This window comes from Canis lupus, chromosome 27 (assembly GCF_011100685.1).
Source record: "Canis lupus familiaris isolate Mischka breed German Shepherd chromosome 27, alternate assembly UU_Cfam_GSD_1.0, whole genome shotgun sequence".
Lineage (NCBI taxonomy): Eukaryota > Metazoa > Chordata > Mammalia > Carnivora > Canidae > Canis > Canis lupus.
The window spans coordinates 17768857-17795385 of NC_049248.1; the positions used below are offsets into that span (position 1 = coordinate 17768857).

General features: G+C 34.0%; 1 protein-coding gene across 9 annotated transcripts in view; it reads right to left on the reverse strand.

Annotated features, from left to right (window-relative positions):
• Positions 1–26529, reverse strand: part of PLCZ1 (phospholipase C zeta 1) — an 82814-nt gene that overhangs the window by 55748 nt on the left and 537 nt on the right. For 6 of the 9 annotated variants that reach the window (XR_005379906.1, XM_038576941.1, XM_038576940.1 and 3 more), the window contains exons 2-7: positions 26341–26493; positions 25205–25328; positions 13143–13374; positions 8788–8989; positions 4220–4364; positions 388–537 (exon numbers count right to left, since the gene is read on the reverse strand). Coding sequence is in view for 8 of the 9 variants with exons in the window: in XM_038576941.1 (XP_038432869.1) it covers positions 388–537; positions 4220–4364; positions 8788–8989; positions 13143–13374; positions 25205–25328; positions 26341–26351 (864 nt within the window). In the remaining variant the exon portion in view is untranslated. Of the gene's footprint in view, positions 1–387; positions 538–4219; positions 4365–8787; positions 8990–13142; positions 13378–19070; positions 19207–21061; positions 21158–21399; positions 21459–25204; positions 25333–26340; positions 26494–26529 lie in introns of those variants that run through there. The other 3 variants (XM_038576944.1, XM_038576943.1, XM_038576942.1) reach the window with 3 other exon arrangements.

Consider the following 26529-nt stretch of genomic DNA (forward strand, 5'->3'; position numbering starts at 1 on the left):
AATAAATAAGTCTTTTTTTAAAAAAGGGAAACCTACCACCCAGATGCTAAGGAATTGGACACAATCTTTCTTAGGCTTTGCCTATAAAACATATCAAATTCCTGTGCCTTAATATTAACTGACTTAAAATTTTGGACTCATAGGGCATGACACACAATAAAAAATGTAAGTTTTTACATATATCTCTATATATTATTTTTTATCAAAATATATTTACCCGAATGCTCATGGGAACATTTCCCAGGCAACACATTGCAAAGACACACCTCTATAAACAATCAAAACTAAGCACTTTCATTGATCTGTAACCCAGTTTTCTATGGATCAATATAATAGTGACATGCTTTTCTTTTTTTATTAACCTGAGCCTCTCAGACAAAATGTTACCTCTGGTGAAGGTAGTTTGTCTGGAAAATCATCAAGCATATCAGAAAGCAAGGTATCTCCAAAAACAGACTGCAAAATGTCTGCCATCACTTCTTGTTGGGAAGGAGAGCAGTGATTTTCTAAAGAGAGCACCACTGGATAGTCAGATGCCTAAAAAATTAACCATTACTATGGTTATTGATCAGAACTCCTCAATAATTTTAATGCAATTAATAGAAGCAGTTAATCTATTTTAAAACTTACATTCAATGTTTCTGTACTTTTGCAAAATAAGTATTCTTTAAACTGAAAGTACTTTTGAGTTTGACATAACAGGGAGCATTAAATCTGTATAAAAAGGAAGATTATTACTATTTATACTAGAAATATAGGAAACAACTGAAGCATCCAACAGTAGATATTTGTTTAAGTAAATTCTGTCCACTTAAAGGAATGATAAAAACCTGATAAGGAGGAGGTAGAGCTACATATCTTACTATATTATAGAAAGTTATCTATAATATAGTCTTATAAGGAAAAAAACAAGTTGCCAAGGAATATAATTCTACATTTTAATGTTTTAAGCATGTATATTTGCTTATCAGATATTCTTATTTAAATATTTTTCAATGTGAAAGAAAAACTTTAACATGGATAAGATAGAGGAGATGTTAATTTTCTGATTTTTTAGTTCCAAATCCTATAATCAAAACTCATGGCATTATAATTAGAAAAAAAGATAAAGATACAATAATAAAAAGAATCTATTAAGTAAAGATGGCTTTACAAAGATATTCTCTGTCCTTTGTCACCACTGTAAATTTGAAATATGCCACAAAACAGAAAAACAACACTCATTTTAGGGCCTCATTCAAAATTATTTTCTTTATTTTGTTTCCTATATACTTATCAGGGCACAAATGTACCAACTTATAAACAAACCAAGGTCTGGTGCATTATTACAGCCTTCGAATAGGAGATACAATATTATGCCTTTTTAATGTATAAGTATATTAGTGTCTTGTGACTGCTGAAGCAATTGACCACAAACTTGGTTGCTTGAAACAACAGAAATTTATTTTTTCATAATTCTAGGGGCCAAATTTTGAAAATCAGTTTCACTGGCTAAAATCAAGGGAGCAGCAGGCTCTAAGGGAAATCTATTCCTTGCCTCTTACAGCTTCTGGTCTTTGCCAACATTCATTAGCTTGTGGCCATATCACTCCAATCTCTACCCCTCATCTTCATTTTTTCTCCTCTTCTGTATGGCATTTGGGCTCACCCAGCTAATCCAGGATAATCTCCTCATCTCAAGGTCCTTGATTTCATCCATCTGCAAAGACTCTTTTTCCAAATAAAGTAATATTTACAGGTTCCAGGAATTAGAATCTTCCTGGGCCCTTATTCAGCCTACTATAATAACCTAATATATATATATATATATATATATATAGACTCAGTCTAATATCAAGAAATCAGCGTTAAAATCTTTCTCAAATATAAAAAGTGATTTTGAGACTAGACAAAGTGGTGGCCAGCAAACAGATTTCTCAATCAGCCCCTGACACTCATTAGGGAAAGCTCTTTTTTTTTTGGTCTTCTGTGATCCTTGGCCCCACTTTCAGGGAAGGAGTCCACTTGTCTTTTATCCTCTGCCACACTAAAGTAGGTGTTGAGTGGCTTGCTTTCCTTAATGCTAGGCAACTTTTGCAGCTCACTTCTTGACCAAGGGTTGTCTTAAGGCTCACTTAAGAGTCATGCTTGTGTTTTATTTTGCTATGTTGGTATTGTGTTGTGTTTTTGGCAATGTAATTCCCTTAAAATGTTAGATTCCCTATATGCATCCTTTTAGTTAGGTTACATGTACCAGTCACTATATCTAAAGTTCTTTCCTAGTCATAATTATCATGTCTATTTTATTTTACTGCTCTGTTCCCCGAATTAATGGTGATTATCTTGAGTAGAAATTTCAACTTTTAGTCCAACCTTTGCTACAAAACTGAGTCCCCTAGTTCAGCTGAGAAGTCTCATTGAGTCTTTGTTGCTTCAAAGACCTTTTTTCATTTCATCTCTTTCTCTTTAAGTCTTAGAAGCTATAAGGGATTCCATCCTTGCAAGGCTTTTGAATTTTAAGATTGCTTCTATTTTCTCAGTTATCCATCCTGAATGATGTGAAAGGATTTGCTATGCAAATACTTGGTAAGAGTATTTCAGATAAAGAGAATAGGGAGGGCAAGGGCTTTGAGATGTGTCTGAAGACAGTAAAGAGGCCAGAATGGCCATGTGAAAAATGGAGAGATGAGTAGAAGTTGGAGGTAACAGAAAACAGGTTAGACATGGATTTTAGTTTGTATTTTTAGTGGGACTGAAGGTTTTGAGAAGGGGAATGACATGATTTGACTTACCAAAAGGTAACCCTGGCTGAAACATTGAGATGAAATTGCAGGGGAACCAGGAGAGAAACAGGAACATTGAATAAGAAGCCATTGCAAAAACCCAAGTGAGAAGTGAAGGTAGTTCCCCAGGACAGTGACAGTGAGCATGGAGAGAAGGGGTTAAATTCAGCATATATTTTGTAAGTAGACCCAAGAGGATTTGCTAAAGAACTTATTGAAGGATTGGAGATAAACAAAGGGAGGAGAGTTAAAGTTGACTACAACGATTTAAGCTTGAACACAGGAGTTACCCATAACTGAGATGGGGAAGACCATGGGAAGAGCAGGCCTGCAAGGAAGAGGAGTATCTTGAGCTCAGTTCTAAACATGTTAAGTTAAATACACTAGTTAAATATGCAAGAGGAGATGTCCAATATGTCCTTATCTATGTTGGTATAGAGTTCAAGGGCAAGATATAAATTTAGAAATCATCAGAAATTAGATATTTAAGAGAATCAATGCCATATATCAATGTTTTATACTAAAAGAAATTTTTCATATTTTATATGTATATTTTATACATTTTAGTATTTTACACTCTCAAATAATAGAGCAGCTTATTTAAATTTGTTATTTTTTTAAATTTGTTATTTTTTAAGTTATGTTTATATTCATAGATAATGTATTGACCTACTTAGGAGAACTTTAGGTTTATCAAATTTGTATGTTTAATTTATTAGATATACATTGTTTAAATACTCAGTGAGATTTTGTTAAATCTCTTCAATGCCACTGTGATTGAAATACTTAAAAAATCAAACATACTAACTTTACAAAAACAATTTAAAATGTCCACAAGTGCTTTACAAGTCACATTTGTAACTAGAATCAAGTATTTTTCTAAACTTAATGGTAAAACCCATTCAATTTATAGACTAGGATTTGTAGGCTGAATTTAGAAGCTCTCAAAAGAACTAGATCTTTGAATCTGTGACTTTAGTAAATCCAACGATAACTTTAAAATCCAAGTAAACTTCTAAACATTCTTTGTTGTATGACTAGCTGCCATCATAGTCATAAAAACTGTCAACAATCTATATAATACACTTTTGACATATTTTATTGTATGTCTTGAAAGTAAAGTAGTTGAATATTGCTAAAATATTTACTACTATATATACCAGTAATTCTTAAACGTTTTTGGCTATAACTCACAGTAAGAAATATATTTTGCATTGTAACAAAATACACACACACATTCTATATATGTTATATAACTAAACAGAAAGTTCCCTGAAACATTCATCTTACTACTTGAGATTAACTTTGATAAATCTACCTTTAATTATATCCTACATATCATAACACACAATTTGAAATATCACTGATCTAAACTAAAGCCAAGCATTATAGGATTTTGAAGCAAGTAAATTATATTGTGTTTAAATAACTATAATTTAACAAAGATACGCACGTACTATGAATGCATATTTGTGTATTGCTTGGATAACAGTTTTAAACAGAAGCTTGCTGGTGAGTGTATAACCATGGTATACGACAGGTTCATTTTGTGATCCATCCCAGCAGTCAATTTCCAGACAACGGCATCCTTTCACAAGGGCACTAGTAAAATTTAAGCAAAATAAATTGTCATTTCTGGATCATTAAAAATATATGCTATAGTGTCAAAATATCCCAAAGACTATTCGTGATTTTGCAATAAATGTATTATCAAATCCATAACGAAGACAAGTTGTTGTGTTGAACTGAACACACTTTTCTTTTTTCTTTGAGCACAGCTTGACATGGAAGTAATCTATGCCATCCACATTTCCAGCATCCCCAAGATAGTGCAATGTGCAGTGCTGTGGACTCTGAATCCTGCAATTTCTCCCTATCCCTTATGCTATAATTTCTACAAGGGAAGGAACTAAAATTTCAGTCTCATAAAAAATGTTTGTTATCTATAATTCACTATCAATATACATTTATTATGTTTTATTAGAAAAAAATGGGAGTTATAGGGACGTAAGAAAACAAGTAGAAGGCAGACAGATGTGATCTCCTAAAATACAATCTTGGAAGAGAGACTGAATGAAAAAAGGGCTGACTTGAGACATCAGGATCTTAGAATTGACAGCTATGTTTCAGGGAATAGATCAAAGAAGCCTCCTACCATACTTGAAGGTATTTTGCCCATAGAAAACCAAATTAACATTTGTTTTCCAAGAAGTATATCAACTTATCCTGTCTCTAGGCCAGTAGTTTTTAGTCACAATTTTGCCTCCTGGGGCACGTTTGGCAATGTCTGGAGACACTTTTGGTTGCCACAACTGGGAATGGAAAGGAGATTTGCAACTGGCATCTAGAGGGTAGAGGCCAGGGTTACTGCTAAACATTCTACCATGCACAGCAAAGAATGATCTGACATCAAATGTGAAGATTTGAAAAATCCTGCCTTAAGCCATAATAGGAAAAGAGAGCATGGTACCAGCACCAGGTACTTGAGAGAAAATCAGCAGTTCTTCCAAAGAGAAACACAGAATATCAAAGAAACCATATCAGAAAATAAACCGTTTAGATCTAATACTTCTTGGGGGATCAAATTTAGTCAACTTTCTAAGATGACTCAAGCAATATTTAGATAGGGGTATTAACTGAGAAAAGATAAAACAATTATAATCCCAAAATCCAGGTGCTGAATTCAGAAAACAAGGAGACCTAATGCTCCTTTGGGAATAATATGAATGAAAGGGGAGGGAACCCCAGGAGGTAGAGTATTAGGGAGGAAGAAAATTTCATCTATTTTGGATGCTTCACCAAAACAATGCAAAATATAAAAATAAATATATATATATATTTTTTTAGTTTCTCTGAGATTTGTTTGTTTTTTTAAGACCATTTTTGTTTTCCTTTTTTAAATGTACATGACTTTATTTGGGTATATAGTGATGCACTAAAATGTAAAATTTAAGAGTTTTTTTTTTAGTCTGTTTGTCCTTGTATTGGAGAAATAAATGACCTAGCATGCTCTTCTAAGAAAATTTTGTTTTCCCATCAATTTTTCCAAGGGTGAATAAGCTGACTATCTAATTTACGTACAAGTCCTAAACTGGGTTATATTTGTAGAATTCAAAATAAATGTATTTCTCGTCTGTGGATTTATTTATGTATTTAGATTTTAAATTGGAGAAGCAATATTTATGTGTAAACTTTATTAATTGCCATTAAAAAATGTTTGCGTTACTCTCTCTTAGTTGATTGTCTAAGTAAATTGTCTTGCCGTTTCTTATACAGAATATCAGTCCTCTGTGCTGTTAGCAGAGACTAATCTTGAACGCTTTTCTGGGAAAACAAAAAAACTATTGACTTGTGAAAGAAAACTTTCCATGAAGGCCAACCTAACTAATACTGGTTCTTGCTACTTCTCTAGATAGTTTTGATTTTATCCTTAGATCAAGCCAACCTTTACCAAATTGCCTATTTCAACTACATGGTTTGGTCCCCAGCAAAAATGATTTGAGTGGATTTCACTGTGTCAGGCCAACTCATTTAATTCAGAGGCACATAAAAGAAAGTTGTGTCTCCCCCAGTGGTGTTAGGGAAGCCACGTTCTACTATTTCACACTAATTCATCTTTTGAAAATGAATAGTAGAAATTTCTGTCACATTAAAAAAAAAATCTGTCCCACTTACATAAGTTTAAGGGCCTTTCTTGGATTAAAATATTTAATACTCTAAGGTAGTTAATATTAGTCTTCCTCTTTTAGAGATGAGGAAGCTGAGATTCAAAGAGGTTGTAACTGTCACATAATTTATAAAGGAGGGAAAGACAGGAAAGATCAGCACCAGAAACTTAGCATTAATCAATCAACACTACATTATACCACCTCTCACGCATAGAGAAATTTTGAAAAATTTGCATTAATAAAAGGGTATCTTCCACAAGTGGGTGGAAGAAATACAATTAAATTTAAGTACAATTCAATTAAATTAAAATTTAAATGTTTACTTGGGTGGAACATTTTCTTCATTCAAAAGTAAATTTTCTGCATTGTTAAATCAACTTTATGAAAATGCATATTTTCTCTTTTTTAAAAAAATATATAAGTAAGTATGAGTAGAATTTCTATAATGAAAGTATAGCTATAAATTGGGTTATCTTTATGGATTCTAATTAGATATATTTCTGAGCTCATGGATTCATGTGTTTATGTAAGATTTTATATTGGAGAAGCCATGTTTATTTGTAAATCTGATATTATCATGGAGATATCTTTTACACCCATGATTTCCTTAATTAACACCAACCAACCACATAGCTTTGAGTATGATGACTTCCAATTCTGTTTGTCCAGTCTAGATATTTCTCCTAAGTCCCAGACAGTTATACTTAACTGACTGTCTGACCTAGCCCTTTGACAATGATTTGGTAACTCAACGGAATGTGGGAATTATTACACTCTTGCTTTTGCCTCACACCCTACACTGGTCTTCTCAGACTTCACTATCTCTGTCAATAGGATCATCACATGCTAAGTTATCAAGCCAAAAATCTTGATAGTTCTCTCTTTGCCTTGTACCTCCCTTCAGACCACCTGGTAAGTCTTCTTGGCTCTGCCTCCTTAATATATTTCAAATTCAACCACTGATCTCAACAGCTACCTCATAAATTCATCATCTACATAACGATCATCAGCGTATTGCTACAATATCTTCTCCAATCATCTTCTACCTAAGCATCAATCCTTCCTGCACAGTAAAAAGTAGATTGAATTATGACATTATTTTATGGAAAATCTCTCCAATGGCTTCCCACTGCAACTGAAATAAAATCCAGTCTTATTCCCATGGCCTGTAAAACCCTCATAAACTGACCCTATCTACTTCCTTAAACTCACCTGCCTTCATCCTCCATTCTCTTGTTTCTAGCCACACTTGCTTTCTCTCATTTGAACATGCCTAAGCATTTATTATTTCTTCTGCTTAGCATGCCCAAATATTTCTGAGGCTTCCTCTTTATCATCACTCAGACCAAACTATGTCACCTCTTGAGAAGTCTTTCCTGACCCTTTAACTAAAGGAACACCCTCCATTCCATAGTTACTCTCTCTCATGTTACCCTAGCTTACCTTCTCTATGTGGACTCATAGTACTCATAAGTAATTAAGTATGAGTAGAAATTATTTCAAGGACTCATCTGTCCTTGAAAATATCAATATAGGGATGCCTGGGTGGCTCAGTGGTTGGGCATCTGCCTTTGGCTCGGGGTGTGATCCCAGTCTGGGGATCGAGTCCCACATCAGGCTCCCTGCGACAAGCCTGCTTCTCCCTCTGCCTATGTCTTTGCCTCTTTCTCTGTGTCTCTCATGAATAAATAAATAAAATATTAAAAAAATATATCAATCTGTTTACCTGCTTATTATGTCTACTCTCATGAACATATGCGCTCTGAAAATCTTGTTCACCAATGTATTTTCAGCTGACTATCTAAGATGAAGCCTAATATTGACAGTGTGATACATTGTAGAATGCAAAATTAGAGATGTAGCATGTACTTAATGAGATGTAGATGTACTTAATTTATGTAAATTATTTGACATATAAATCTCTATCTATCTAATCTATAAATGCCAAAGTATATAATTTATCTACTTATGTGTTGCATTTACTTATAGCATGGTGTCTTGATGACTGGGAATTAATTTTAACCATATTTTTTAAAATCTAAGATGTTTTGGGGATAAGAAAATTCTTCATATGGTTTCCTATAAAAGGTATCCAAATTATTTAGGAAACCTCACAAGGGATAACCAATAACCAGGGAAAGGAGGTCAATAGGAAGAATTAGAAGGAAAATGTATGATATTAAAATACAGAATAATTATATAGCCGTTCAAAGGTTACCTCTCCAAGATATTCACAAATCAAAATTTCTTTTTCTATGTTTTTACACAATGTGCAGTTTGCTTTTACTCGAAATTACCACTCATTGGAACTTTCAAATGTTGTAAAATGTAATGAATATAAATATAAAAATAAATACCTTACATATCCCCAAATGTCACTTGGTCCCAGTAACTGGTCAGATATCAAGTATGTATTATGTGAACTTGAAATAAAATAATCATTTAATGGATGATTCATATCTTGATAAACTTCTGTGCAATCAGTTTTAAATACTAGACATTCAGGTGAACCCATATATCTTGTAAAACCTTCAAATGACATCTGGTGTGCTTTCTTAACTATAAAATGTAAGTTAAAAGGATGCAGAAATATCATTAACTATATAAAAATTACATTTCACTTTAATACTTATTCAGTAGTAGAGCATGTTTCTAAAATACTCATTTAGAATTAATATTGATACTATTTCTAATTTTTCTGTGGAAATGAAATTTTTCTGATGAGTACCTCTAAGTCCTTCTATATCAACATTCTAAAAGAGTATATTATTTAATTAATCTCTGATTTTTAAATGTTTTAAAAATACATATAAAGAAATATATGTATCATAGGTCAATGAATTTCCATAAACTAAACCTCCAGATAAGCAGCACCCAGCTCAAAGAACAGAACATTGCAGCACCCCAGAAGCCTACCTTCTGCTAACTTTTCGTTCTCCACTAACTCAAGTGTATTCAGTGGTCTGGCTTCTAATCGCCTAGATTAGTTTTCTCTGTTTTTTTGTGCTTTCTAGGAATGAATTCATACAGTAGGCACTTTTTGTGGCTGATTTATTTTGTTCAACGTTGTTTCTATGATTTATTCTTATAGTTGCATATAGTTAGATGTTTATTCTCATTTTTGTATATTCCATTGTGTGAGTACACCATAATTATTTATCAGTTCTGTTCTTGAGCAGTTAGATAATTTCCAATTTGAGGCACTTACAAAGAATTGCTGCTATAATTAACCAGTACATGATTTTTGGTGCAAATATGTACACATTTATGCTGGGTACACGCCTATGACTGGAATTTCTGGATCTTTTGCATATTAGCATCTTTAGTAAAGTATCTCTGAACTTCTATGCTTTTGGCGTAAGATTATCAAAATTACCTATTAAGGCAGAACACTGGCTCCAGAATCAGACAGTTTTTGTTAAATCTATTTACTTGTTATACATCAGGCATGTTAGTTAACTTCTCCATATCTTTAGAACGATGGTAATCATAGCACTTATCCCAACATATTAGTTAAATGAATTAGCTCTATAAATGCTATTTGTTATTATTTTGTTGTTCATAATTCAATTTGTCTCAAAATAACAGCTGATGTGACTAGAAAGTGAGGGTAGCCCTGGTAGCTTAGCAGTTTAGCGCCGCCTTCGGCCCAGGGTGTGATCCTGGAGACCTAGGATCGAATCCCACTCAGGCTTGCTGCATGGAGCCTGCTTCTCCCTCTGCTTGTGTCTCTGCTTCTCTCTCTCTCTCTCTCTCTCCCTCTGTGTGTGTGTGTGTGTCTCATGAAAAAATAAATAAAATCTTTTAAAAATAAAATAAAATAAAATAAAATAAAATAAAATAATAAAATAAAATAAAATAAAATAAAATAAAATAAAATAAAATAAAATAAAAAACTAGAAAGTGATCCTTGGCAAAGGATTTTGTTTCTGGGAATTGACATTGCAGAAATAGAGACTCAGACAAAGATTGATGTGTAAGAATGCTTACATTAGCATTATTTATAAAAGCAAAATAAATGAGGGAAGAAAACAAATTAAAGCTCAAAATATGATACAGTACCAAGTAATTTAAAATAATGTATCAGAAAAAAATATATAGTGACAAAGGAAAATGTTTATGACTTCATAAAAGTGAAAAAATCAGCATTCAAAATGCTATTACAATTCTGGCTTAAAAAATGAAAGCTAGAAGAGAATACATAAAATGTTTATAGGCATGCAAACTCTGTTTCAAAGACATGCAAACTTAGGAGTATGAGAGCATATGGGGTAAATGCATCATATATTGTAATAGTAAAGATTTGCATGATTTTATTCTTTTTTTAGGGAAGTGACTGGTTTATAGCCCTTTTGAATTGTTGAATAATTAAGTTAAAATCTTTGATAATGGAATAGAAAACAAACTAATTTTGTGCCCTTAAAAGCTACCAGATTGACATGAGAGTTAATTTCATGAATATTTAAAAACCTCATTTTTTTAAAAACATCGTGTACCAAAGTGGGATGAGATTGAGGAGCCCCTGGCATTTGGGACTATCCAATTGTAATTCTAATTGGACTTAATAAGTGATCAATAAGCATGTAAATGAAACACAAGGTCTTGGCTGTGTGTGAAAGTATCTGAGGCTGAGGGAGGCTCAAATGATGAAATGGATGAACAGTTGTAGTATCATAGTTAAAATGCAAACACAATTCCAAAATGTCAATGCCACCATGCCATTATCCTTTTGTGTTTTTTGATTTACCACCTGCAGTTAATGGTCCCAAAGTAATTTTTTTTTAATATTCACTGCATCTGTGCTACTCAAAGAGCTCATCTGTAGACTAGTTGTTTCAAGTTTGCAATGACATAAAAAACTTGATCCAGAACATAAATCAATTCACCACTTCTTTAGAGAAAGTTTTTGCTATTAAAAAAAAAGAAGAAGAAGTAGTCAGCTGAACTCATCAGGCATGTTTAGCGATGTAGTTGTTTTACATGCTGATGCAAGCTCTTTCTCTGGTTGCAAACCTGCAAAAATTGTAATAGTGGTCACACCAAACTCCTACTAGTACTGCATTCAGTCTTACCACAACTCTCCAAAATCTTTTCATGACACCGAACGTGTCATGGAACCCAAATCCTAATTATGACCTGCAAGACAGACGTGACTTGATCCTTGCCTGTCTCCCAAATTCCTCTTGCCCTCATTTTCTGAGTTCTAACCATATCCTCCTCTTATTCCTTGAATTCTCTAACTCAAGTTCAATACTTCTCTTGACCTCAGAAACTTCTCACACTTTGTCACATGACTAGTTCTTTTTCGTCATTTCGGTCTCAGCTCAAAGGTCACATCCTCAGAGTGGACCACTCTAAACTCCCAACCAGAGCTAATACAAGTCTTCCTGGGTTGTTTATTCTCTAACACTCACAGTACACAGCATTCTGTGGAATCATCCTTTTATACATGTATTTATTGTCAATTTCCCTCAAACCTCCATCATTAATATAAAATCTAGTTTGCCTTATTCTTCACTGTATCCCCAGCCCCCAGAAGCAAACCTGGTTGCCTCAAATAAATATTTGAATCAATTATGAATATATGACTCAATGAAGAAATGTTTGATTTTGTTAAAACCCATATTATCATATATTAAACATTGGTACATAAACCAACTTTCAAAGGCATAACTTGAACTTTTATACTGCCCTTGTTAAATAAATATTTTGAGCTATTGTATTAATTAGTACAGGGCTAAACATTTCTTTTGTGGTACTTTTCCATAATTATGTGAATATTTTATTATATAATGTCTTTATGATTTCATTTAAAGATAAGAATAAGTGAAAAAATGCAAAATGTTTTGACCATTAAAAAGTGAGACAAAGATCAAAAATTATATGACATATCATTTGCTTAAATTGTCATTTAATGTAAACCAGATGACTAGGGGCACTTGGATGGCTCAGTTGGTTAAGCTTCTGCCCTCAGCTCAGGTTGTGACCTTGGGGTCCTTGGAATTGAGCCCCATGTCAGGCTCCCTGCTCAGCAGGGAATCTACTTCTCCCTCTCCCTCTGCCCCTGCCCAATGTCCTGCTCTCTCCCTCTCTCTTTCTCTCTCAAAAAAGTAAAAAAAAAATCTTAAAAAAGTAAAACAAATGAACAAGATGACTATATTCAAAAATAAGGAAAAGCAAATAACGTTCAATGTTTATGGAATGTTATAGACAATTATGTGTACAATGAAGAAGGTAGTGATTTTGTAATATTTTATTTTTTCCTAGAATAGTTTTCACTTAGCTAATGTAATACTTCTATATATTTTCAATAGTATAATGTATAAAACTAGAAGAGTATTACTTGGTTTTTAACTTATTAATGAAAATGAAGACACTTTCTTTCATTACAGTGTATGTAACAGAAGCTCATCTTGCTTTGCATGCCTAAGCTCCTCTCTGAACACTTAAGAGTTACACCAAAGCAGTAAAAAAAAAAAAAAAGAAAAGGAAAGGAAACTGGACAATGAAGTAGGAAAGAATGTAATTGTTTATTTAGTGCAGTTTTCTGAAAGATATATGTAAAGTCAATAAAATATATAAATAAAACTGCCAATATTTTACATTATCCAAAAGAAATTTGACCTATCCAAAAATTTGAATTTAATAACTGTAATTCATAAAAAATACTTTGTATTTAGATATTTGAGAATACTTTGAAATGTAAGCATACCTTCTTCAATAGGCTCATATTTTTGAATGATCTCAAAAGCAATATTTTTTCTCATGTCAAGTGCATACTGTTCTTGTTTCAAAAATTCGAGGAGGTTTTTTTCAAAAAGAAATTTCTGGTTTCCAGAATATGTGTTGAAAATCTCAACAATTTCTTCTCTGTGTGCAATAATTCGATAAATTGATCTAAATTCTTCTATGGTGATTCGTCCTTGTTTCAGCCTGTCATTATCCTACTAAAAAAAAATGACTGGTGGGCTCACATTGTGAATATAAAAAATACACAAAATTATTAGGTTAGAGCATTTCTATAATATACATAACAACTAACACTTGAAATAAAATTAATCTCATTAGATTCTTATCCAAATAAAATATTTAAAATTGCATTAAAGATGCCAAAGTTGGAAAAAGATAAGTGGAAAATCACCACTTAAAACCCAGTGGCCTCTGTAGGAACAGAAAAAAGTGTGGAAGAGGATAAGGATTCTAGGTTGTCTTTCAATCATGTTTCATTTTTTTCTCTTCCACTCTCCTTCAGTATCTTAAAACCCTCCTAGATGATATGCAATCCCATGCTCCTTGATATGCATAAACATCAGAGTAAATCAGAGACATTCAAGATCACTGTAAGCTACAGAAGCTGCAGGAGTGGTAGTAGTACTACAGTAACTGCAGTAGTTATGTAGCATCTTAAGGAAGTGGGATGTACATAATCATTGAAGAATTGGGGGCACGGACAAACAAGATAGGTTCTGATAGGAAAGAGTGGATTCATCTAGCTCTTCTGGAAAGTTCATGCTTGACCTTCATGCAATAGAAACAAGACAATGGGCTGTGTCCAGTTATTAAAAGTATCAGAAACACTGTGAGGTTCTAAGTAGGAAAATGACTAGCAGAAGTAAAAGTTTAGAATGACGAGTTGTGCATGACCAACTGGAAGAGATAAGAGAACTGCAGGATGGAACAGAGAAGTGCAATCCAGATTGGAGGGTAATAAGTAGAAACTAAAGAACAGTTATTAGTGAAATTATGAACAGAGACGTCAGAGGACTCAATGTGTTAAAATGTGATATGTGTGAAGCAGAGAAGTCAGGAATGTCTAGCGTTGGAGAGAGTTAAAAAAATAGTAGAATCATTTACAAATAAAAATCTTTGGAGTGTAAAAAGTACACCTTATAAGGACCTTTAATTTCAAATGAGGGTATTTATTTATATTTTAACTCTCTCATGACATTATAAACAGCTTGTAGTGCTGGAACATGTGCTGAAGGACCATTCTACTGTGGTAAAATCTGACAATTTGTAAGCAAATAGAGCAAACATTATATTCTGAGCTCCAAAGTATGTGGGACTTTGAACATATAAATTAAACTGTGAGGTTCATATTCTTCATCTGAAAAATAGAGATAGTTAACACCACCTATGTCATCAAGTCACTGTGAGGACTGCAGATATACAATAAATGGTAGTTCTAGATATCAATATTGTCATGTCTTATCAAGTTCTGCTTCCCTCACATCATCCAGCCTAGTGTCTCATCCTTTGCACTTTTGCCCATAAAACGAATCCCTAGAGTACAACAGCAAAAGTTTAGTGGTAGGCCAGACAGTTTGATAGGAGGGATCCAAGAAGCAATTTGAGCTCGGAATCGAATATGAAGAGCACCAAGTTAGTTCACAAAAGATTAACCCATGTGTATGGAGCAACTTAAAGAAGCAGGGACTGGGATGAAGCCTCAAGTGGGAATGGGATGAAGATAAGTTGGGATCTGTTCTTGTCAAATTGGGTCCAGAGCTCATTCAGCAATAACAGCACCTTAAAATTGCATAATCTTAAAGTAATTCATATTATCCATTATCTTGGTAGACTAACAAGATTCAACTTACTATTTTTAAATTCTGGATTTTGAGGGCCACATAAGTCAATGTCATAGAATTAAATTTATTTTATTTTAGCCCCATTCCACTAATTTTGTTATAAGGTCTTTAACAAGCCCATAAAAATCAAAGCATGCCTGTAATTCCTGCAAATTTGGTTATATAAAATTGTGTAAATTAAAAATTACAGTCCTACTAAGTAGCAGTATAAAATAAAATCGATTATCCACTAACTGATGAAAGTTTTATTACTATTGAGCAGGCTTAAGCTTAGCCATCTGACATGATCTGTTTTGTTTTTCACAAAAGATCAAAATGGTCATCTGATACTAGAAAGAACTGGAGATGTAAAATTCATATAAAATGCCACAAATCCGAAAAATTGCTATAATTAATCCAACCCCAAAGGAGTTAACAGTCAAAAATGAATTAAATCACTGAAAAATAAGCACCACACAGAATAGGTGAAAATTGTATTACTGAAGATGGGCAGTTTTAATTTTAGTAGAAAGAGAGAGGAAAAGGAAAAGCAACAGAAATCAGTAAGGATGGAGCCTGGGTAACAAAATCAGCAGCAGGGGAAGCTGGAAGAAGGAAAGTGATCGTCAAGAAGGATTCAAATCTGAAGACTGAGACACATAATAGTAGAAAAACTGATAAAGGGCTGATATATTAATTCAATATATCCCCAGTAAGAGGAAACTGGGTCTCAGAAGTCTTATGTCAATTGTCCCCAGTACTACAGGCATGGTAGACCAGGATTTGAACTAACTCCAAAATCACTCAGAGGAGCAGCAGGAAATCCATATACCATCATGCATACTGACAGTATATAAGTAGAAATAAATTGTGTAAAATACAAATCTGATGCCTTCAACTACCTCTTAAATTGCTCAGGATTCTTTTTGGTCTTCAAGACAAAACTCAAACTCTATCATGTGGCATCCATGGTCCCTTAAGATGTCATTAATGGTGTCTGCTTTTCTTCCTTTTACCTCACACTTTTGGTGCTCTAAATTAGCTACAGTATAAACACCAAACTATCTTGCTATTTGTAGAGGTTGTTTCTTCTGTTTCAAACCCTTCTGTCACTTCCTAACCTACTAATTTTTTACTAAGTCTTGAAAAAAGAATCCTCCTCTAGAAATCTTCCCAAACATACTTCTGGGTCTACCCACAAGCCACATTATATAGCCCACCTCTGGGTTTTTATAAGACTATGCATCTTCTTCTCTCATAGAATTTATTACACTGAAATGAAAGCCTTTTTTCCTAAATCCCTTCTAGAATTGCCTTGGACAGGAAGTTTGCCATTTGTTTCTTTACTCTTAGTACCAAAAAGAATAAAAGAATGCCCGACTAAATGTATTCAGAACATGATCTATCACCTAAACAATTTTTTGATTCTGGTGAAATGTGTGCATTTAATTGGATAAAGAGTCAATATATCCCTAAACCTAGGAAGAATAGGAAAAGATATTTTTAAATACATATTACAGAAAATATGCAAAATCTCAGACCTCACTACAGGGAATACTACAGCTTTTAGAAATATTACATATTAATCACTTATAAAAACAGCATATAATAAGAGTAACGAAGCCATTTTTCTCTTGTTTAAAAAAATATTCATTGGGATGCCTGGGTAGCTCAGTGGTTGAGTGTCTGCCTTCAACTCAGGGCGTGATTCCCAGGGTCCTGGGATGGAGTCCCACATCAGGTCCCCTGCAGGGACCTGTTCTCCCTTGCCTATATGTTGGTGTCTCTCATGAATAAATAAAAAATTCCTTAAGTGGTTAATCTCTACAAAACATTGAAAAACAAACTTTACCAAACAACCCATTCGATGTTTATGTATGATTTAAAAACATATGACATATCTTAAGACCATGAATGGCAGGAAGGGAGATATTGTATTCTTTTTATTTCCAATGCCTAGTACTGGACCTTTCCTAGCATAGGACATAACCAACTGTAGGTTTAAACTAATGATAAAAAAAAATGAAGATAAAAGAACATATTGAAATGATTCTATTGATATTCTGATAGTATATTTTCAGAAAACAGAAATAAAGCTTTTTCATGTTACCATTTACAATTGCTCAGTTTGCTAGTAAAAAGATGAGGTGTCACTTAAAATAACTGACCTCATGAGAAAGTTCGTCTATCAAAGCACAGAATTCACTTTTAAATTAAGTTGAGTTGTTTTAAATTTGTCTCTGAAATTACACTAAAAACAAAGTATTCAAAATATATCACAGGAAACGACATGACTTGCCACCTTTTCCCCCCAACTCTGACATACTAATTTAAACTGCTTAGCAATTCTGTCTTCTGTTTTCCCTTTCTTCCTAACTAAATATATGAATCAGAAATGAAACTGGGTAGTAATTAGATAGAAGAAACACATTATCAGTGCCCTCTGGGAACTCATATTCTAGAAAAGGAAAGGGGAGGTGAAAGTATTATTATACACAATACACAAAGAAAGTTGGGCAATTCTTCTTGGAGATAAAAGAAGGTCTTTATAGATGAGGAGATCCTGGAGCTGAGCTTTCAATGAGAAGTAAAATGGTTGAAAGTGGGAGGAGAAGGGTTATTTTAATTGTTGGGATCAGAGTAAATAAACACATGATGGTACAAAACAGGAGTGTGATTAGGGAGGATGTTAGTGAAGCTGCAGTGAGAGATAAGGATGAAGTCAAAATTGCAGCCTAGAGGCCCTTGGATGCCACACTGAGGCTCACAGACTTCATTCCCAACCAGTGACTTACTGATGAGCTTTAATGAGGAAAATTATATAGATGTTGTTTTAGAAAGATCACTCTGGAAGCTGTACACAAGGTAGAATTAAAAGCAAGGAACCAGTTTATAGGGCTATTCAAATTTTAATGGACATATAAGTCACCGAGGGGCTTGTTAAAATGCAGAGTCAGCTTCAATAATGTCTGATTCTGCATTTCTATCAAGCTCCCAGGGGAATGCCAGAGATGCTAGAGCATGCTGTAAGTAGCAAGCAGTTGGAGACCAATCGGCTTTGTGTAGGAATAAAATAGACCTTAAAAGATTTGAAAATTTGATGTAGTGGTAAGGTAAGAGGAAGTGTCTGAGAATCTCCTGAGTTTCTGGCTTGGATAACTCAGAGAGTGGTGCTGCCATAATCAAGAAAAAAGAGAAAGACAGTTTTGAAGGCAAAGATGGTTTATTTTAAACATATCTAATGTGAAGTATCTTCATCCAAGCCAAGACAGTCAGGAGACAATTGTTTGGAATAGGAATGAGGACTGGTGTATTACAAGAGAAAACACAAGGATTTTGCAGGCAGATAGACTCAGATATGAGTTTCCACAGTAATATGATATAAACAAATCATGTCAACATTCTTTTCCTCAATATCTCTATGTGTAAAAAGAGGCTAATAAGAACTTCCTTGGATGTTAAAATAATGCATGCAAAAACCGAACACATAGCTTAGAATATGGTAAGTGATGAACAAATAGTAGTGTGTACATGGCTTTGTTATTTAAATTAGAAAAATTGAGCTTCGGGGTGCCCAGGTGGCTCAGTAGTTGAGCATCTATCTTCGGCTCAGGTCATGATCCTGGAGTCCTGGGATCATGTCCCACATCAGGCTCCCCACAGGGAGCCTGCTTTTCCCTCTGTCTATGTCTCTGCCTTTCTCTGTGTGTCTCTCATGAATAAATAAAATATTTTTTTAAAAACTGTGCTTTTTTCCCATTAAAGTGGTAATTTGAAGCCATTGAAAGGTAATGAAGTAGTGACATGAGAAGTTCTAGAACTCACCTTTCTTATAGACATACAAAACTACAGCTACATATGGGACAATTCCCTCTGAAAGAAATCCAGAAACCAGTTGAGTGAAATTATATATATGTATATATATGTGTGTGTGTGTATGTGTGTGTGTGTGTGTGTATCCAGTAAATGAAAAAAAAATTCTATATCAAAATGGGCAGGAGAGGCAGAGACATAATCTTTCCCCAAAATTCACCCACAACATAGCAACATATAATTGGGAGAGAACTCACAACTTGCAGCTTCTTCCTGAAGAGTGAAGAGTTTGGAACCAACTTCTAGGGCCCCAACTTTTAAGACTTCCACCTGAGAGGTAGGCCCTCAAAATATCTAGCTCTGAAAGCCAACTGGGGCTTATGTCCATAAGATCCACAAAGCTATAGTAAACAGATGTTTTTTTTAAGTTTCTTATTATTTATTTATTTATTTATTTATTTATTTATTTATTTATTTATTTTTGTATATTATAGTAAACAGATTTTAACAGCTTACAAGGACTCATGGTGGATATCCCCCAGGGGCTCAGCACAGAGGTAGCAGACTAACCAGTAGTTTTTCTCTAACAGAGGTCTATTTGGTTATCTTAAAAGCTATAGCCTGAAAGTCATGCTTCTAATCTAACACAGGTGTAGGGACAGACTGCAATCTTCCTCAGAGACCAGGGAGGCCAGCAGGTGCCATATTTGGGCTTTCCCTCTGTCTCCCTCCAGATCACCAGTATCTCCCTGAAAAAAGTTTGTGTACACATCTGATACCCTGGCTTTTTGCCACTCAAGGGATGAAAATCCTTGACAGCCTGATTCTGATGGGGTTTGTGCCTACAGATTCAGCAGAACTGTGGCAAACAGAGAAAATCCTTGGCTACTTGTCCCCCAGGAGCTTGGTGCAGAGGGAGTTGACAGAGAAACCATTTCCAGTCTTTCCCTGGAAGATGTTTACCTGTGAATTTTACATGCTGCCACCTGGAGGATCAGGTTTCTAATCAGCCCATCTCGGGGTGCTGACTGGGATCCTACCCTTTGGAATATTGATAGGTCTTAGCAATGCCTCAATGACTGGGGGCCACTAAGAATAAAGTATGCTGCTTAGACAATCACAAAGGTTGAAAGACAATCAAAAGTAAAGGCTGAGATGCACAATAAAGCTAATTCTAAATGAGACCACTCCCTCAAAACTGGCAGAGGTGGCTGTTCTATCTAATGCACAGAAGCTAGCACAGAGAGTAAAAGAAAATGAAGAAACAGAGGACTATGTTCCAAATAAAAGGATAAAACATACAGAAACAGACTTTACTGAAACAGGGATAAGTGATTTACCTGAAAAAGAATTCAAATAATGGTTTTGAACAATATGAAGACTTCTCAAAAAAATTAAAAATAGAACTAACTACTATATCATACAAGAATTCCACTTATTGATATTGATTCAAAGAAACAAAACCACTATTTTGAAAAGATACTTGTACTTCCATGTTTCTTGCAGTATTATTTACAATAGCCAAGGCGTAGAAGCAAGTTAAGTGTATATCAACAGGTCAACAAAGAAAATATGAATATGATTCTGTCATAGAAAAGAAGGAATTGTGGGATCCCTGGGTGGCGCAGCGGTTTGGCGCCTGCCTTTGGCCCAGGGCGCGATCCTGGAGACCCGGGATCGAATCCCACATCGGGCTCCCGGTGCATAGAGCCTGCTTCTCCCTCTGCCTATGTCTCTGCCTCTCTCTCTCTCTGTGTGACTATCATGAATAAATAAATAAAATCTTTTAAAAAAAAAAAAAGTAAAGAAGGAATTGCAATAATTTGTGACATCATGGATAAACCTAAAACTATGTCAAGTGAAATAAGTCAGAGAAAAATCAATACTATATGATCTCACTTACATGTGGAATCTTAAAAAAACTGAACTCATAGAAACAAAGAACAGATGAACAGATTGATGGTTGCCAGAGGCAGGGCTGGTTAGGGGTGAAAGAAATGGGTGAAGATACAAGCTTCCAATTACAAGATAAACAAATGCTAAGGATGAAATGTACATGATGACTATAGCCAACACTGATGTAGGATGTATAATAATACATTCTAGGGATGTAACACAGTCTGGTAACTAAATTAGCAATACCATATTGTATATTTAAAAGTTGCAAAAAAATTTTTTAAATAAAAAAATAAAAGTTGCTACAAAGATTATCTTAAAAGTTCTAATGACAAGAAAAAGAAATTTGTACCTATGTGAACTGAAGGATGTTTACTAAATTTATTGTGGTAATCATTTTTCAATATATACATATGTCAAATCATCATGCTGTACACCTAAAATAAAACTGGACAAAAATAAAGGATAATTAGATTTTCAGGAATAGCATATAAAATAAAAAGAAAGAAAATTAAGAACTCAATTTTAAGAAGAGAGCAAAAGAAAAAATAATAGGACAGATGGAAAAGGAATGATCAGAAATTTTAAAAGAAAACTAAGAGAAAATGATGTCACAGGAGTCAGAATGGGGAGTAGTTTAAGAAAAGAGGAATAAATAAAATGCACAGAGAGGCTAGCCACTTTATTTACCATTTTAAAAACAGAGGTTTTCAAGGTAGATATCTACTAATGGCAGAATTAATTGCAAGAATCACTGAAGAAGAGAAGAAAGAAATATAACGGATTATTTCAGTTTATTTGCTAAAAGATAGAGTGTAACATTTAGAAAAGGATATGGAGCTATTTATTTTTGAGATAAAAAATAAGCTTAGGCTGTGGCAGATGAACTAAGGTAAGAAGATGTGTAGGGCAGAGCAGCAGAGATATACTCTCCCTCCTCTCTCTACCTTCTCTCAAACCACTCTACGCTGCTTGTTGCCAAATTTACCCTATAATTTACATTATTTCCCTACTCAAAAAATTTCAATGGCTACCCATTGCCTATAAAAGTAAATCCAAATTCCATAGCCTACTACTCAGGATTTTTGGCATCTAGCCATGCCTGGCACTTGCAACCATTTCTCACCACTCCCTTCATGCATCCTACATGCAAGTCATGCTTCATTACCTTTTACTCCCCAAGTACTTCTCACACTGTACTCTACACATATTGCTTACTATTCTTCAAGGCCAACAAAAATGCTATCTCTATAAAGGCATCTTCTATAAAAGCCCAAGTTTGTCTCTGTCTCTTTGGATTCCCTGCATATATTACCTATGAAATTTATTATAATCTACTTATTAAATAAATTTTCTGTATTTATTTTCCTTCTGATGAGAGAAAAAGAGTGCTTTACTAATTTTTTACAATTCACAGTTTCTAGCAGAGTGCCATGCATATACAGTAGATTTAATCATGGTTGTTAACTACTTCAAGAATTTGAAAACTTAAGTCTAATAATAATATGAATTCTTAAAATTAAGTAGGATGCTATTTCATATTCAACCAACAATCAAGAAGGTAATCTCAGACTAGTAATGTGTATTGAAATGACACATGATATTTCCTATAAAATAACTTGCATGCTACAAATTAAAGACAATGATAAAAATCAATAAAGATTTTTTTAATAAAGGGATAAAAAACCTTAGGGCACCGTTCCTCAAGTAATGACTCAATAATTTAATTTGTAAAGTGAAATTTAGAATATTTTGCCAGGGTCATAAAGATACATCTTCTTTACCTAAATTTCATGGTAAATATTCTCCCAATAAGGAAATAAATACACATCAGAATTTATGTCAGTTTCTTAGAAATCGATAAATATAATGTAATTTTCTATATTTTTTAACAATTATGATTGTTACAGCTTCAACTAATATTTATTTAGTTGCCTTCTCTTTTCCAAGCCTGATACTAGACACATTCACAAATAATATTTAGTATTCAGCACAATTCTGCAAGATAACTATATCAGCATCCTCATTCTGCAGATTACATTTGCTCAGAGAAATTTCTGATTTTTTTTTTTTTTTTTTATGATTGTCACACAGAGATAGAGAGAGAGAGAGGCAGAGACACAGGCAGAAGCAGGCTCCATGCACCAGGAGCCCGACATGGGATTCGATCCCGGGTCTCCAGGATCGCACCCTGGGCCAAAGGCAGGCGCTAAACCACAGTGCCACCCAGGGATCCCTAGAAATTTCTGATTTGCCAAGTACTACAGGGCTAAGATCTAATGGAGTAAAGAATCTCTATGCCCATTGAACTTGCCAATAACAACAGCCTTGAAACATTGGAAGATTTTGATCACCAAAATAAGATTCGTTATGATTCATTTTATTTACTCTGACTATAAGGTATACCCATGAAGTGTGGAAGATGAACAACAGAAGTTGAAGCAAAACAGTCCAATGTTTAAGAAGCTTAATTTTTAGCTATCCAGAAAATTCAGTTAGCCAATACACCTTCCCCAACATTCTATTTAATTAACATTTTAAGGCATATATGGCAATTTAGCCTAAAACAGCAGAGTATTATCTATTAAAGGGCTTAGGAGAATTATTTTAATAGATAAGAATTACTTATCCAGATCATCAGCCTTGTTTATATGCAAATTATGCTTTAAATTATTTGAGGTCATTTAAAAGAGGCTTTTGAAGAATTCTAAGCAACCTCTGTCTCTCTAATTTTTACAATTCGCTTTGTTTTCATAGCCCTTCCAGAAAGGTTTTGCTAAACAAAATAGACCTTCTTTCCTGCCCTGTCCAAATAATTGTCAGTTTCCATTAATGAGCTAGCTCTTTACTTGTTATAACTGTTGCACATTCTACATTATGCTTTTAAATATGGCATGCATTTTACTCAAGGGCATTTCAGACACATATCTTTATTTTTGCAAATAATTCAAAGCAACCTGATAATCACTGAATAAGAACTGTCATATTTCACATTTGATACAGATTTAATACATTACCTCTATATTGTGTTAAATGTGAGTTTTATTAAACTAGAAAGTACATAATTGTTTCTCCCTTTGAGTGACACCACTAGGGGGAATTCTAAACGTAAAGATCTTTCACAAAAACTTGCGTTCTTCAGGTAAGTATTAGACATGAGTTGATTAAAATTCTGATAGCTTATGACAGCATATACTTCTTGCATTCATAAAAACAACCTGAAACTAGTCTTTTACCATAATCTTTTGAGAAGTACAGCTTTTTTTTTGGACTTCCTCTTTGTGATTTGTGAACATGGCAGGGGTGGAGGGACTACATCTTACTAGAGAAGTACTTGATGGGGGCGGCTCTCCATGGTCTTCTGTGTCTGCAAGTTTCAGAGAAGAGGCACCAACCCTTTCTTCAGAACTAGCTTTTCATATGTGTTTACCACAATGAAGAGATAGTATCTCCTTCCATAGGAAAAAGCAGGTTTACTGTGAGTGATAATAATGATAATGACACTCTCCAAGGCAAAGATCAGACAGGCTTACTGCCCATAACAAAAGATTTGGGTTCTTTGAGTTTGAGGTCTCTCTCTGGTAACACAACCCACTGCATACGCATATGTTAACTGGCCTCTTCACATCATGTTTTTGGGAACTGAGGCTGGAGGAAATGGCATCATAATGCTGATACTCTCAATCTGCTATTTTTGTGAATAACCAGCTATTTTCCCTGAATCCCAAATCTGCCTCTGCCATCATCCATGAAATTATATCAGGCTAACTAATTAGCGTGTTAGTAGGTAACACAAGCTTTGAAGTTTGTGATAATAGTAACAATACCAACATAGATTGTTATCTGGGTAGTCACTTTTAAAAACACTATCATATTCAGGAATTCTATCTTCCTAACTATCTAGATTGACCAATCCAGAATTCTTGCCTGATTTGCCAAGAAATTTGCCATCTTCCTAGTGTAAAAATCAGCTGAACTCTTGACTTTTTCTCATGTATTTATGATCTTTCCCTCTGCCCTCAGGTGAGAGAATTGAGCCAGGTTCCTTACCTACTAGTTCTTCTTCAAACAAAGAGAACTTAGGGCATGATTTTCTACTTTGATGTGAGAAAAATGCCATTTCTCTCAAGATTACTTATTCCTTCTTTAAATTTCTAAGATCCAATCCATTTACCAGTTCATCATTTATGACTTCGATCTAATCATATGAGCAATCCTAATCTTATGTGAATATTCCTATATATTCACCTAATTGTGTTAAATTGATAATCTGGTATTATTTCAAATTTTATCAATAACTCATTTTATCACCTACCTAAATTCTCTCCTTCTTGATTATAAATATATTTAGCATAATTAATTGCTTTAATTCTTAGAAGATTACTTTTTCATATGTATTTTCTGCAGAAAGCATCCAGAAGTAGCTATTGACATCTCCCTATATTGAATTAAGTCCTTCTAGGGTGGGATAGACAGGGAGCAGATATCATCTCACCTTGAAAATAGATTTGACATGAGTATAATTGCACGGAATATCTAATTTTTCAAGTAATCTGTGAGTTTTTTCTAGGTTAATTTTTCCACCTTTAAATTCATCCCGAATCATTGACAAAAACCATGTATAAAGCACAAAAAAAGAAGTTAAGGAAATTCTCACAGAAAATCATGAAGTACTTAAAATGCCTAAAGAAGTATTTTATTTCTCTTCAGTTTAACGTTTTTATTTTATTCTTAAAGGATAGCCTATCTTGTGCTTAAGTAACAACATAATTCTATGATAAATAATATTTAAAGCAAAACTAAATAGGTACTATTCCGTATTAAAAGTATGAAAGAATTCCAGGAAAAGAATAAAAATAAACATTTGAGAAATCAAGTTATTTGGGAAATGTAGTCTGTTTCCTGAAGAAATGGGCCTGGGGTCAGCTGGGCTTCCAGATCTCCCTGTCTCTTGACCTCTCTCAGCTTCACTTCCTTTGTCTGAAAAGTGGGCAAATTAATACTTAGGAAGTTGGGGGCATTAAATGAGCTCTTAACATACTAGTATACCCAGTTTCTGCTATTCTGCTACTAAGTGTTCAATAAATAATAACCATGTCTGGTATAATTATTATCATCATGACATCAGTTAAATGTCAAGCTATGCACATGCCAAAAAAAAAGTGCAACATTTTAAGTACCATCAAAAATGGTTAAAAATGCCATGCTGAGTGTATGTTTGGTATGAAGTGAAAACTGAAATAAGCGAGCTTACTTCTTGTATACAGATAAACTATAAAAATTAGGACACTTCAATTTGAAAAACTACAGTTGAGAATTGATATGACAGTTTATAAAATCATGAAAGGTATAGGTAAAGAATGTTCAAAATCCCACTCAAATTCAGATCGTTAAAACAAAAAGCCCTTAAATATAATGGCTATGATTTAATATGGCAAAGCTCATGTTCTTATAAGAAAAACACAGGAAGCTTAGAAAAGCTTAGGATGGATGGAAGGAAGCAGTTTATACTTAAATGAGAGAGGCTTAACTTCAGAACTCTTCAAAAAGAATGAGAGGGGAATCAAGCAAAGGGGATAAATCAATAAAAAGAAGAGGAAAGAGGAAGAGAAAGGACTTCTGAGTGGATATTTGTTCTCCATGTTTTCATGACCTGCTCCGTTTCTCCTTGCTTAGAAGTCTCTCCCCATTACGTGTTGTCATGGGTTCCAAATATAGTTAAATCTGCCCTTTTGTTGTAAAGGAATTTCTTTATATTCATCAGCTGTTGCCTCTGCCCTTTTTCTAGAGAGAAAGCAGAAAATACAGAGTGGTTTGTGA